Here is a 14,307-nt window from a genome sequence, read left to right as displayed (position 1 = left end):
CTAGAGCAAAGCGACTCCTTCCCTCCGCGGGGCGCGCTGGGGCATGTAGTTCTCTGCAGGCGGGAGGCGCACGGTGGGTCGGGAAAGTTGGCCTCGGAGAACTACAGCCGCTCTGGGCGCGCAGAAGCTCGCTCCTTCGCGGTGCATCCTGGGGGATGTGGTTTACTTCTCCACCCCCCCCACCCCCCACCTCAGTTGGCTCCGGAGCTCTGCTGAGGAGTTGAACCTCTTCCGAAAAACTACCGTCCCGGAAGGAAGCCTCTGTTTAGTTCTGATCCCCAAGGTCCAGGCTTGGGTCCTCAGAGGGTGCGTTCTGGAGAGGCCCCAGCTGCTGGCCGGGCTGCTTTTCCTGGTGGGTCTCCCATGACACCATTGTTAGTAAGCTTCCTCTCCCTGGGTTGCTGAGTGCTGAGGGCAGGGGAAGATGGTGCTTCCCTTTGCTCGGGGATCCAGAGCACGACAGTCGTGGTTAGGGTCCTTTGACCACCGAGCAGACTGGTTGTTGTGAAGACCCTGCTGAGATCTGGAGGAGGTTCTTGGTTGCTGGTTACTAGGGGAACTCTTAGGGTTGTGGCCATGGTGGGGTAGTTGTTTAAGAGAGCTTCATTGAACCCAGGTGACCTCTAACGCTGCCGCAATCCAACCAAACAAGCTTTAGAAGTCACCAGGTTCAATGCCTGGCCCAGTATTGGAATCCCTTCCACAGCGTGCACTTCGGAAAGCTAAGGACCTCCTGATTCAGGAAGTAGACCGATCATTTTGTATAGTTTCAGTTTTTAGGAAGATATTTCTTTTTCAAGGGAAAAATCTTCCTGTAAATTCCACCTAAGAGTCCTAACAATTCAGGAATGTTTCCAGAGTGTATAGAACCCAATTGGGTCACTTTAGGGAATACACATTGCAGAAGTTTTAATGACGTTTTAGAATCTGCCCTCTTTCTTGAGCAGAACTCGGTGCAAACACGTGAAAGTAGTTGGAGTCCCCTAACAATGGATAAATTCGTCATTCGAACGCCCAGAATCCAGAATAGTCCTCAGAAGAAAGGTCCTGGAGGAAAGATTTACAAGCAGGCCACAATTGAATCTCTGAAGGTGAGAGGGGATCTGGGGATGGAGAAAATGTCCGAAGGACTATGATGGCAAGGAGGTCTGGAGGAATTGTACTATAGAAGACCTGAGTTATTTCTTACTGTACTTCTTTCTTAAAGTGTTCCTGACCATTCTTAATTTGTTTCCTCCATATCCTGTTTATCAATTCCCACACTTTCATTACACCTTTCTAATTACTTTGGCTTTGTGATATGTTTTGCTAGCTGATAGGATAAACCCCCTAAGTTGTTATTTTGCAGAATTTTCTTGCCTATTAAATGGAATGTTAAAGTACCAAATATGATTCTGTGTACCCTGTACAAACTCAGTAAGGGTAGGTAATGGTACTGTACCCTCATAGCTTATTGGCCAGAACTGTATCACGTGGCCTTCACAGCTACAGCTAACGAACTGGAAAAGAGATTGTTTAAATGAACTTGTTGCAACCTCAAACTGTCTGGTTTCCGTCTGCAAGGAAGAGGCAAGGAATAGATAGACAATAGACAACCAACAATGAATCAAAGAATAGACGTACCCAATTCATGGTAATTATTCTCTAAAACCAAACAAAAAACTGCCTGTAATTAGTTCACTTTGTCTTCTTGAACCTCTTTTCCTGCATTACTGACTTTTCCTTTTTTCAGTTCCCTTTATTGGTTCCTCTTTCTCCACTAGACTCCTAATGTTCATGGTCCCCAGAGCTCTGTCACTTTTTTTGTATTTGTCCAGGGTGATCTTATTCATCTTAAGGTTTCCCATGCTGATGGCTGCCAAACTTGCACCTCCAGCCTAGATCTATGAAGGTGAGAGTGGAATCTGGGGCTAGAGAAAATGTGCAAAAGACTGTAATAGCAGGGTGGCCTTCTGAGTACTTGACTTACGTACTCGGTTGGACTTCTCTTCTGGATGTGCCGCAGGCTTACCAGACCCAGGTCAGGAAGCAGCGAAGGGGAGTATAAACAGAAGCCCTGGGTTCTAGGCCCTACTGGGCAGCTGGGTGACCTCTAGCAAGTCATTTCCTTCTCTGGGATCTCACTTTGTCCTCATTTAGAAAATGTGGGGCTTGAACTGTATCAGTGTTTCTTCAAAGGAACACTAGTCATTTGGGGCAAGATAGTTCTTCATCATTTGGAACTGTCCTGTGAGTTGTACAGAGTTTAACGTTGCTGGCCCTCAGACACTAAATGCCAATAGCAGCTCCCATTGTGATAACCAAAAATGCCCTCACATATTTACAGGCCGCCCTTGGTTTGAGGCCTACTGAACTCTAGATGATCTTTAAAATCTTTCCTAGTCTTGCAGTTTTGTGACTTCCTGGAACACATCCAGGTTTTCTAACTGTTTTGTCAGATATCTATGGATAATTGTACACAGTCGTGATTCTCAGTGAGGAGTGGTGGTGGGCAGGATTGTGGTACCAGACTGTCTGGAAGAAAAAGAGGATAGTAGTAATTGAACTACGTATACAATCACATACAAATACCCAGATTCTAATATACCTCCTGGTGTAATATGTACCCGCTTCTGCCTTCGATGTCCCCTTGTCAGCCCCAGTTGAGAGTAACTATGTGTGGTGATGAGAATAAGTCATGTGAATATTATGGAATCAGAAAAAACAATAGACATGGAATAACATTCTCCTTAAATGCAGTAGCTTTTCTTCCAAACCTGTGTTGTATTCTCCTGTATTTACTTTTATATCCATATACCAAGTAACTGGTTCCTTAATTCTTTTCTTGTATGTCCAGTTTTCAATTCTATCTCCTAAAAATCCTTTTTGCCCTTACATCTCCTACTTTAAATTCAAAATCTTGTTATTTCTCATTTAGTGCAGTGCCAAGGTCTGTTAACTTGTCTCCCTGCCCTTGGCATCCCCTGTCATTCCAACCTCCACACTTAAGCCACAGAAACAAGTCTTAAAAAAAGAAAGAATTTACTCAGGTCACCTCCCTGCCTGAGGAAACCACTTCCCTCAGTTGTTTCAAATTACCTGTTGGTTTCTTTACATGGCACCCGAGGCCTTTTGTGACCTGACACCTGACTGCCCATCCCATGCTACTCCTTATTCATATTCCATCCAATGTCAACTACTCACAATTTCCCAAAGATGTTGTGCTCTTTCATACCCCTGTACCTTTGCATATGCTGTCTTGCTTGCCTGGAATGGCCTTTTTCTCTTGTCTTGCAGGCAATATAGTATAGTAATTGAGAACACAGACTCTGGAGCCAAACTGCCTGTGTTAAATTCCCAGCTCTGCTGCTTCCTACTTGTGTGATCTTGGGCAAGTTAACCTCTCTGTGTCGTACTTCATCTGTAAAGTGGGATTAATAATAATACCTATTTTATAAGGTAGTTATGAAGTTTGAGTGAGTCACTATATGTAAAGTGCTTGGAACAGAGCCTGGCAAATACTAAGTACTGTGCAAGTGTTTGCTGTTATCAGCTACTTTATGAAATCCTCTTTGTTTTTATCACCTAGCCAAGAGTCCCCTACTATGAGGCCTTTCCTGACCACCCTCTTTCCCCCAGATACAGAGCCAATCTAACCACTCCCTTCTCCAAGCCATCCCTGTATCTTCACTTGCCCCATCATTACACTTACTAGTGCTATATAATGTGTTCCCTTACATGGCTGTGTCCTGCTCACTCAGCTTCTTGAAAGACAATGTTGTATTGATTTTGTGGCCCCAGTACCTGGCATGGGGCTTGGCATATAGAAGGCCATGGTACATTTTTCTGAATGACCAAATGAACTAAAACTAAAAGCCTTGGCATGGCATATGGGACCCTTTCTGTCCTGCCCATCTCACCTCAGCTCTTGTAGCTTCCCACCCACAGTAATGCATTCCAGCCACACCCCATTTCTTGCTGTTCTCTGTGTAAGTTCTTCTCTTTCATGTCTCCAGGGCTTTGACTTGATGCTGGTCCCCTTTCCTGCATCTTTTGCAGAGTGAATTCCTATTCTTTGTCAAGCCACTCAAGTGAATCTTGTAAGTTTTATAAGTACAGGGACCTTGGACATTTTATTTACCTCTCTACCTTTGGACCTGTCACAGTGGTTGGCACATATTAAGTGGTCAATAAATTTTTGTTAAATAAGTGAATATTGAAATGCTTTCTGGGTCTTTTGTGGAGAATTAATCTCTCCTTCTTCAGTACTCTTTTAGCACTTGATTCAAATATCTGTTGTAGCACTTACCTTACTGTATTGTAATTATCTGATTACCTGTTGTTTCTCCAGTCTATTATGAACTGTCAGGACTGGGACTGTAGTTCTTATTCTGCTCCAAGACCTAACATAGTACCTGCTACATTGTATGTAAATATTTATTTATTTATTTATTTTAACTTTTGTTTTTAATTGAGTTAGTCAGTTTACAATGTTGTGTCGATTTCCAGTGTAGAGCACAATTTTTGAGTTGTACATGAACATACATGTTTTCGTTGTCACATTCTTTTTCACTGTGAGCTACCGCAAGATCTTGTATATATTTCCCTGTGCTATACAGTATAATCTTGTTTATCTATTCTACATATGCCTGTCAGTATCTACAAATTTTGAACTCCCAGTCTGTCCCTTCCCATCCCCCCCCCCCAAATTTATTGAACAAATAATAATCATTATTTGGTGATGCCCTTGCTGGATTTGGATCGTAAACTATTCTACAAATGTTACTGTGAAACAACTTTATGCTTAGTACTATGCTAGGTGCTCTAGGGAACATAAGAGAAATTTAAAATCAAAGTATGAGCCCTCATAGGACTTCCTATTAGGGGATCATATCATAAGAAATTAATAATGATGCAAAATTATATGTGCTCCATTACAAAATTGTTGTTTAGACAATAAGGGTTAAAAGTTAGGAGAGAGCTCAGCATCTGTTTCAGTGGTCAGAGCACCTTAAAGGGGACGGGAAGATCTGGCTGGGCAGAGGGAAGCAGTGCCTTATAACCATTCAGTACATGATACTTGCTGTTCTCTTTCTTTTATGCATGCACACACACCTACTTTCCTGTGTACACAATGACAAATTAAAAACAAGTTGAATTTAATGTGAATTCTGGAGAGTTAAATAGGTCCACTTTCTGCTAAGTGACTATTCCCACACACCAGCATCGTATTTTAATGCCAAGAATCTGCTGAATGTTCAAGCTTCAATTTCCTCATCAGTAACATAAGAAATAACAGTATCTAACCTGCAGGGTTGTTATGAGGGCTAAATAAATAAATGCATTGTCTTTGGCACATAATAAAAACTAATAGATAGTTTCCTATTTTCATGTATGGAAAAAGAGAGCCTTGTGTAGTGAAACTAGAGCTGAGAATGATGATGATGATGTGATGGTGATGATGATAGTAATAATAATGATTATAGTTACATTTATTGAGCCCATTCCTATCAGCCAGGCATTATGCTAAGTGCTTTATATATATTAACTGTTTAAATTCTAATAATAACTCTGTAAAATGGATGCTTTTATCATTTATATTTTATGAAGAATATAAGGCACATAAAGATTAAGTAGCTTGTTGAAGGTCATGAAGCTATCAGTGGCAGAGTTGGGATTTGAATTCCACAGTCTGTCCCCTATAGGGTGAACTAAAAAAAGTGGAGGTTTCTGAATGCCAGTGAAGGAAGTATAAAAATCTTGGAATATTAGGACCATTGTACTTTTGTTATCAGCATATTACAAGTAATTTTGCCATAGCCTTATCACATTCAATAAAAGTGATACTCAGTAGAGCTCATATAGCGTACGTTTAAATAGTAAAGGTTAATTTGGTTAATCTCTTCTTACTCCCTAAGGGAAAGTGATTTCTTCTGTTGATTGTTGCGATAGAAGATTTTTTTAAATTAGAGGATTCTGAAATATGCTGATTATTTTAGATTCTGCACTTAAGAATGCTCTATAAATCTTTCCTGCCTTTGTAGGATTGACTGGCCAATATGTTGCTCCTGCCCCCACCCATGGAATGGTGCCCATGTTATTGCTTATAAGTGAATCATCTTCCCTAATTGGTTTTATCAAACCTGATATCGCAGCCGTCCACAACTGTAAGACCAGATGGTATTTTGGAGAGCACCCCCTTTTTTTGGCAATAACTGTTCCAATCACTCATAGTAGCTTCCCTTTTGGTATTTTGTGTCCACTTCCCTTTTTCCTCTAAATAATTCAGAGAAGAACTTGAAATATCTGTTTTGGGGCCCATATTTGGACAGAATTAAGGAAACATTCTTTGTATGTATATGGAATTCTTCTGCTCTGGAACTGACTGCTTTATTTTTCTGTTTTTGCCCTAACATTTCATGTTTGAGGACTGTACTGTACTTAGTCCTCAAGGGTAGAAATAGCTTTGTACAATTATACTTGCTGTGCACTGCAGATAGAGAGACAAGAAATTGTTCTGGCCCTCAAGTTGTTCATAGTCTAGTGAAGAAGACAGCCTTGTTGATGACCTTTTGCAGAAAGCACAGATGTGATAATTGAAGTCTATGCAGATTACAGAGGGACTCAAGAGGGAATCTGGCCAAATGTGATTGGAGAGAGGCTAGAAAGGCTTCATACAGGAGGTGATACTTGAAGAATCTTTAAAAATAAATAGGTGTTTGTCATGTGGTTGAGGCAAAGAAAGAGCATCCCAGGCAGAGGGTGTGAAATGCTGTGATTCATTTAGGCAGCTTCAAATAGTTTGGTATATGTTGAGCCAATGGTGAGGCTGAAAAGGATATCAGAAGCCAAGTCATATAGGACCTTTTATGCCATTTATTTATTTAATGAAGGTACTGATGATTGAACCCAGGACCCGTACATGCTAGGCACACACTTTACCACTGAGCTGTACCCTCCCCCCTACATAGTTTACTTATAACCCTACAAGTAGACCTTTTTTGTTTTTCTGATTTTCTTTAAAACTCTTTAGTGTCATATTCAACACACACAAAAAATAACAAAGTTAAGGTGAGTTTAAAATTATGTTACCTGAATTGTGACTGCCCGAAGTTTAAATTCTAAATGAATCCAACTCTTGCTAAGACAGTGAATTTCAGGAAGTAAGGATGGCTCATATAGTACCATATGCTGGAATGATCTGATATAGACCCCTGAACTTCAGTCCAGCCATGTAGAAATGCTGGATAAAAAGTCTCCGATACAGAGCTGAGCTCGAAAACAAGAAAGATAAACGTTCAGGTGCCAGGAAGAAAGAAGAAATGAAAACCCAGAGCAGTAAGTGGGAGCTGAAGATACAGACATACCTTGGAGATAATTGCAGGTTTGGTTCCAGACCACTGCAATAAAGCAAATTATTTGGTTTCCCAGTGTATATAAAAGTGTTTACACTATACTATAGTCTATTAAGTATACAATAGCATTATTTATAGACATAAAAATGTATGTATCTTAATTAAAAAATTCTTCATTGCTAAAAAATGCTAACCATCATCTGAGCCTTCAGAGAGTTGTAATCTTTTTGCTAGCGAAGGGTCTTGCCTCCACGTTGATGATTGCTGACTGATCAGGGTAGTGGTTGCTGGAGGTAGGGGTGTCTGTGGCATTTTCTTAAAATAAGACAGTGAAGTTTGCCCCATGGATTGATCCTTTCTTTCATGAATGATTTCTCTGTAGTGTGAAGTGCTGTTTGATAGCATTTTACTCACAGGAGAACTTTTTTCAAAATCAGTCAATCCTACCAAACTCTGCGACTGCTTTATCAACTAAGTTTATGTAATCTAAATCCTTCATTATAATTCCAACAGTCTTCACAGCATCTTCACCAGGAGTAGATTCCATCTCAAGGAACCTCTCTCTTTGCTCATCCATAAGAAGTAACTCCTTATCCATTTAATCATGAGATTACAGCAATTCAGTCACATCCTCAGGCTCCACTTCTAATTCTAGTTCTTTTGTACTTTCTTCCACATCTGCAGTTACTTCCTTTGCTGAAGCCTTGAACTCCTTAAAGTCATCCATGAGAGTTGGAATTAACTTCTTCCAGACTCTGGTTAATGTTGATATTTTGACTTTCCCATGAATCATGAATGTTCTTAATTGTATCTAGAATGATGAATTCTTTCCAGAATGTTTTCAGTTTACTTTGCCATCAGAGGAATCACTATCTATGGCAGCTATAGCCTTATGAAATGTATCGCTAATGTATTTCTAGATGTATGTATCCTAGAAAACTATTTCCAGGACTTGAAGGTCAAAATTACTCCTTGACCTATGGGCAGCAGGATGGATGTTGTGTCAGCAGGCATGAAAACAGCATTAATCTCACTGTACATTTCCATCAGAGCTCTTGGGTGACCAGGTGTATTGTCAATATGCAGTGATATTTTGAAAGGAATCTTTTATCTAAACAGTAGGTCTCAAGTATTCAGTAAACCATGTTGTAAACAAATGTGCTGTCATTCAGGCTTTGTTGTTCAACGTGTAGAGCCCAGACAGAGTAGATTTCTCATGATTATTAAGGGCCCTAGGATTTTTAAAATGATAAATGAGCATTGGCTTCAGCTTAAAGTTACCATTTGCATTAGCCTCAGCAAGAGAATCAGTCAGTCCTTTGAAGCTTTGAAGCCAGGCATTGACTTCTCTCTAGCTATGCAAGCCTTGGTATCATCTTCTACCAATATGAGGCTGTCTCATCTACATTGAAAATCTGTTGTTTAGTGTAGCCACCTTCATTAATTATCTTAGTTAGATCTTCTGAATAACTCGCTATAACGTCTACATCAGCACTTGCTGTTTTATCTTGCACTTTTCTGTTATGGAAATGGTGTCTTCCCCTAAACCTCATGAACCAACCTCTGCTAGCTTCAGACTTTTCTTCTGCAGTTTCCTTACCTCTCTCAGCCTTCACAGTAGTGAAGAGAGTTAGGGCCTTGATCTAGATCAGGCTTTGGCATAAGGGAATGTTGTAATTAGTTTGACTGATGCAGACCACTAAAACTTCTCCGTGTAGCAGTAAGGCTGTTTTGCTTTCTTATCATTTGTGTGTTCACTGGAGTAGCACTTTTAATTTCCCTCAGGATCTTTTCCTTTGCATTTATGACTTGGCTAACTGTTTGGTACAAGACACCCAGCTTTTGGCCTATCTTGGCTTTTGACTTGCCTGCCTTACTAAGCTTAATCATGTCTAGCTTTTGATTTAAAATGAGAGACATGCTCCTCTTCCTTTCATTTGAACACTTAGGGGCCATTGTAGGGATGTTAATTGACCTAATTTCAATATTGTTGGGTCTCAGGGAAAAGGGAGGCCCAAGGAGATGGAAAGAGATGGAAAGAGATGGTGGAGCAGTCAGAACATTTATCAGTAAAGGTTACTGTCTTATATGGGCATGGTTTATGGCACCCAAAAACAATTACAATAGTAACATCAAAGAACACTTGATCACAGATCATAACAAATATAATAATATTGGAAAAAGTTTGAAATATTACAGGAATTACCAAAATGTGACATAGAGACATGAAGTAAGCAAATGATGTTGGAAAAATGGCATCTGTAGGGTTGCCACAAACCTTTGATTTGTTTGAAAAAAAAAAAAAAAAAAAAGAAGAAAGCAGTATCTTTGCACCAAAGGAAACTATAAACAAAATGAAAAGACATCCTATGGACTGGGAGAAGTTATTTGCAAACAATGTGACCGACAAAGCTTAACCCCCAGAACATACAAATAGCTCATACAACTCAATAACAAAAAACAACCCAATCAAAAATGAGCAGAAGACCTAAACAGACATTTCTCCAGTGAAGACATACAGACAGCCCTTAGGGACATGAAAAAATGCTCAATATTGTTAATTATTAGGGAAATGCAAATCAAAACTACAATGAGATATCACCTCACACCAGCCAGAATGGCCATCGTTAAAAAGTCCACAAAAAAATGCTGGAGAGGGTATGGAGAAAAGGGAACCCTCCTACACTGTTGATGGGAAGGTAGTTTGGTGCAGCCCTAGGGAAAACAGTATGGAGGTTACTTAAAAAGCTAAAAATAGAATTACCATATGACCCAGCAATCCTACTCCTGGGCATGTATCTAGAGAATGTATTCTAATTCGAAAAGATACATGCACCCCAATATTCACAGCAGCACTACTTATAATGGCCAAGATATGGAAGCAACCTTAATGTCTATTGACAGATAATTAAATAAAGAAGTTGTGGTATATATATACACACACATACACACACACGATGGAATACCATTCAGCCATAAAGAATGAAATTATGCCATTTGCAGCAACATGGATGGATCTAGAGGTTATCATACTAAGTGAAGTAAGTCAGAGAAAGACAAATACCATATGATATGACTTATATGTAGAATCTAAAAAAAAATGACCCAAATGAACTTATTTACAAAACAGAAAGGGATTCACAGACATAGAAAACAAACTTATAGTTATCAAAGGCAAAAGTTGTGGGGGGATAAATTAGAAGTTTGGGATCAGCAGGTAACACTATATACAGAATAGATAAACAACGAAGTCCTGCTGTATAGCACAGGGAGCTATATTTAATAACTTGTAATAGCTGTAATGAAAAAGTATATCTATATACGTATATATAAAACTTCATCACTATACTGTACACCAGAAACTAACACAACATTGTAAATCAACTATACTTTAAAAAATGCAGTATCTGCAAAGTGCAATAAAATGAAACACAATAAAATGAGATATGCTTGTACATAGTTCTACGGAAGCTAGTGTTTAGGGGCTGGGGTTTTGGGGCCAATATGGGGATGACAGATAAGGCCTTAGGCTAATACCCGCCACGTGAAGTTGGGAGTCAACACAGGGCTACCATGTTTGTGAAAAATGAACTAGAAAAATTCCATACCCTAGTCCAAGGAGTCAGCATGAAGATTGTAATCATCTCAGGGTTTGGGTGGAAAAAGAGTTGACAGTAATAAATTAGAATCTCACACTTATTACTGTGCGTGTGTGTGTGTGTGTGTGTGTGTGTGTGTGTGTGTGTGTGAGTATTCATACCACCTGCAAAGCTGAAAAATTAACATAAAAACTGGCCCAGAATCAGAGAAATCCAAAGGCGTTGGCAAAGGCAAAGGTGAGATTTCTCTGTTAAGACAACTCACAACTTAAGAGTACACAGGACTCCCATGGAAAATGGTCTCCATTAAAGATGAATTTGTGGTCAAAAGTTATAAAACTCTATGAGAAAATAGATTACCAGGAGGGAGAATGACCAGATTTAAGTAATAGAATTTCTACCCCAAAAAGTGGAGATAAGAGAACAGTCTGAAAGAGACCTTAAATATGTCTAAAATGTTCACAGAGATAAAGGAATAGAAACAATAATAGAAGAACAGGATAGTACGAAAAGAAAACAGGCAGATTTAGAGGAAAAAACAAAAACAATCTGTCCATTTGTCCAATGAAAAAGCATATTTGTTGACAAACACATTCAACAAGTTAAAAGTGAATAAGCCATAGCTACAGAGAGAAATACTGAATTGGAAGTTAGAAGAAATCACTTAAAATGCATCCAGAGAAAGAGAGAGAAATATGACAGAAAGGTTAAGAGATTTGAAGGACAGGCAAAGGGGTCATGGGGTTTCTAATAGGGGTTTCTAAAATAGAGACTTGTGAGGAGGGTACTGGTATAGATTTCACTGAGTATGTATCTTAACAATTGTAGGGGCAAACACTAAAATGATAGAATATATAACTTCCAAACCATAAAGAAAAACGAGATTAAGGAAAACTCAGGCTGTTAAAAGATGAGAAAGGAAAAAAAGCAAAGAGAAAGTATGTCCAGTATATCAGTAATCATAATAAATGCAAATGGATTAAACATGCCTATTAAAAGAGAGATTCTCAGATTGGGTGGGGAAGGGGAGCAAAATAAAGCAGCCATAGGCTATTAATGCATAATGACCCAGAAAAGTTGAAAGCAAAGGGATGGAAGACATGTGAATATATAATAGGCAGCAGTTCATCGAAGCAATGCTTATAATAGGAAAAATATGAGGGGGAAAATCCCTAAATATTCCTAAGGGAAAACATTTTAAAATTCTGAGGCATTTGTATTTAAACATAATGGAACACTCTCCAGTACTATTAAAATGGATTAGCTGGGTTTATATGTTTCAGTCTGGATAAATCAAGAAAAATATATCGAGTGAAAAAAGCAAGTTGCAGAATGATAAATTCACACCTTCCTACTGAAAATATCCCCTACCTGGCTTCATTTGTTTATTTTTCATACCATATAACGCTAATACTATTCTACATGGTAACAGATTGTAAAAAAGGACTCTGCTTCAATTTTAGCTAATGCTTCTGAAGGCTGAGAACAAAGCAGTAAGTATAACATGGTGTTCCCAAATGTGATTCTAGACTATCTACGCAGAACTTGTGAGGCCAGTGCATGAAGAGCAGTTTTGCAGTCCTGAACCCATCACCTGCCTTAGGCAATAAAGAGAGTAGAAGTTAAAGGAAGAGAGGAGAGAGAATTCCTTTGGATAAAGTGGGAGGGCTGTGGTATTTTCACTTGGAGAACTTGACCTCAGTTCCTGGAGTTGGTGGACACAGAGACCAGACCTGTGCCTGAAAAGAAAAGGGACATCTTATGTCTCAGGAAGAAGGGGCTACATTGGGAACCACTCAGAGTTTTTCAGGGTGAAGATTTGGGCGACAGAGAGTCTGTATGAAGCAGGTGGTGGGAAACCGGAGGCAGGTTAGGGTGGGCTGTGAGTGGCTGCTGGAATGGGCCTTGCCAGTGCTGTGGGAACCGCAGGTGAGCGCTGAGCCATGGGAGCTCTCCATGGAGCCACAGAAGCACCTCATGAAAGTCAGCTTTTAAATGTCTGCCAAGTCTAGAGAGCACTGAAACCTGATTAGCGTAGCATCACAACCAAAAATAAGACTTTTCCTGTCCCTTTCTGCTCTTCTTTTCCCAGTTTTGAACCTAGGAGTGTCAGAGACCAAAGCAAATAAGCAGATGGGGGAGGAGGAAAAGCAAAAATGGGGAAATAGACACCCCTTTCTCCCACCATGGGCAGCTAGGCTAGACCCTGGCCAGAGAGAGAGTTGAGACTTTTTTGAAGTTGCTTTTTATTGAACTATACACACACAAATCATGAGTATACATCTTAACAGATTTTCACAAAGAATACATCTGTGTCACCAGTATCCAGATCAGGAAACAGCATTTACCAGGAATCCCTGGCCCCCTCCCAGCCTCTAACCGGACCACCTGCCCAGGGTAATAATGATACAAGACCAAAAAAATTTTTTTTGTGATTCTAAAAGCAACTTTGTTTTCTGTCTCTCAGTTTACTTTTTAAAAAATTCTTAGTTGAAATAATTTCAAAACTACAGTACAAAGGCCTTCCTCTTCCCTTTCACTCAGATTCCTTAATTGTTAATATTTTACACTTAATGGAAAGATAAATGTCAATTTTAAGATGGTAGTTTCTTCTAGAAATGGAAAGAAGGGAATGATGGGTGAAGAATGTAAGGAGACTTGAACTTTACAGTGTTTTTTTATTCTATGTGAAATGGCGAAATGTTAACTTTTTTCCACTATAAATAATGAGTTACTCTCCCTCTTTATATGTTTGAAGTTTTAAAAAATTCTCCAAACTAGAGAGGTTTGAGTTTTACCATCTAGGAAGTAGAGAGCTGTTGAAGTGTGCTTTTTATTGTTGAAATAAATATGTCTTTATGACTTCTCCACTCTCTGTCCATGCCTATGAATTAAGACACTTAAGTGAGCTATAGGTTGATTCACCTCAGCATCGTTTTTCTTTTTTTCCCCTACTTATTGCCTCTCAGTGCTAAGTGCCCAGTGGTGTATGACATGGTAAGATTAAAACTTGCACTTTTCCTAATAGATGTAACTCTCTTCCTGACTTGCAGTAAGTAGGAGCTGCTTTTAAGCAATTACCCATCATTTGGGGCCATCACACATACTGTGCTCTGGTTCAGGTCATAATCAATAATTCATATGTCAATAGGAGCCCCATTAGCTCAGGTGAAGGCAGATGTCTTTCTAATGAAAATGTTCCATTTTCCAAATGACTTTTCTTTTTCCCAGAGAGTTGTGGTTATAGAAGACATAAAAAGATGGAAAACTATGTTGGAGCTTCCTCATCAAACCAAAGAGAATTTAGTGGAAGCCTTACAAGAATTAAAGAAGAAACTACCCTCCAGGGAAGTGTTAAAATCAACAAGGATAGG

The 14,307-nt window shown here is 39.4% G+C and overlaps 1 protein-coding gene across 6 annotated transcripts in view; it reads left to right on the top strand.

Annotated features, from left to right (window-relative positions):
* TCEANC2 (transcription elongation factor A N-terminal and central domain containing 2) overlaps nt 1-14,307 on the top strand; it is an 87,365-nt gene that overhangs the window by 759 nt on the left and 72,299 nt on the right. For 4 of the 6 annotated variants that reach the window (XR_012511264.1, XR_012511263.1, XR_006723710.2 and 1 more), the window contains exons 1-3: nt 168-352; nt 948-1,091; nt 14,165-14,306. Coding sequence is in view for 3 of the 6 variants with exons in the window: in XM_010951749.3 (XP_010950051.1) it covers nt 990-1,091; nt 14,165-14,306 (244 nt within the window). In the remaining 3 variants the exon portion in view is untranslated. Of the gene's footprint in view, nt 1-167; nt 353-947; nt 1,092-14,164; nt 14,307 lie in introns of those variants that run through there. The other 2 variants (XM_010951750.3, XM_045514280.2) reach the window with 2 other exon arrangements.

Source organism: Camelus bactrianus, chromosome 13 (assembly GCF_048773025.1).
Source record: "Camelus bactrianus isolate YW-2024 breed Bactrian camel chromosome 13, ASM4877302v1, whole genome shotgun sequence".
NCBI lineage: Eukaryota > Metazoa > Chordata > Mammalia > Artiodactyla > Camelidae > Camelus > Camelus bactrianus.
This window is presented reverse-complemented; position numbering and strand designations above follow the sequence as displayed.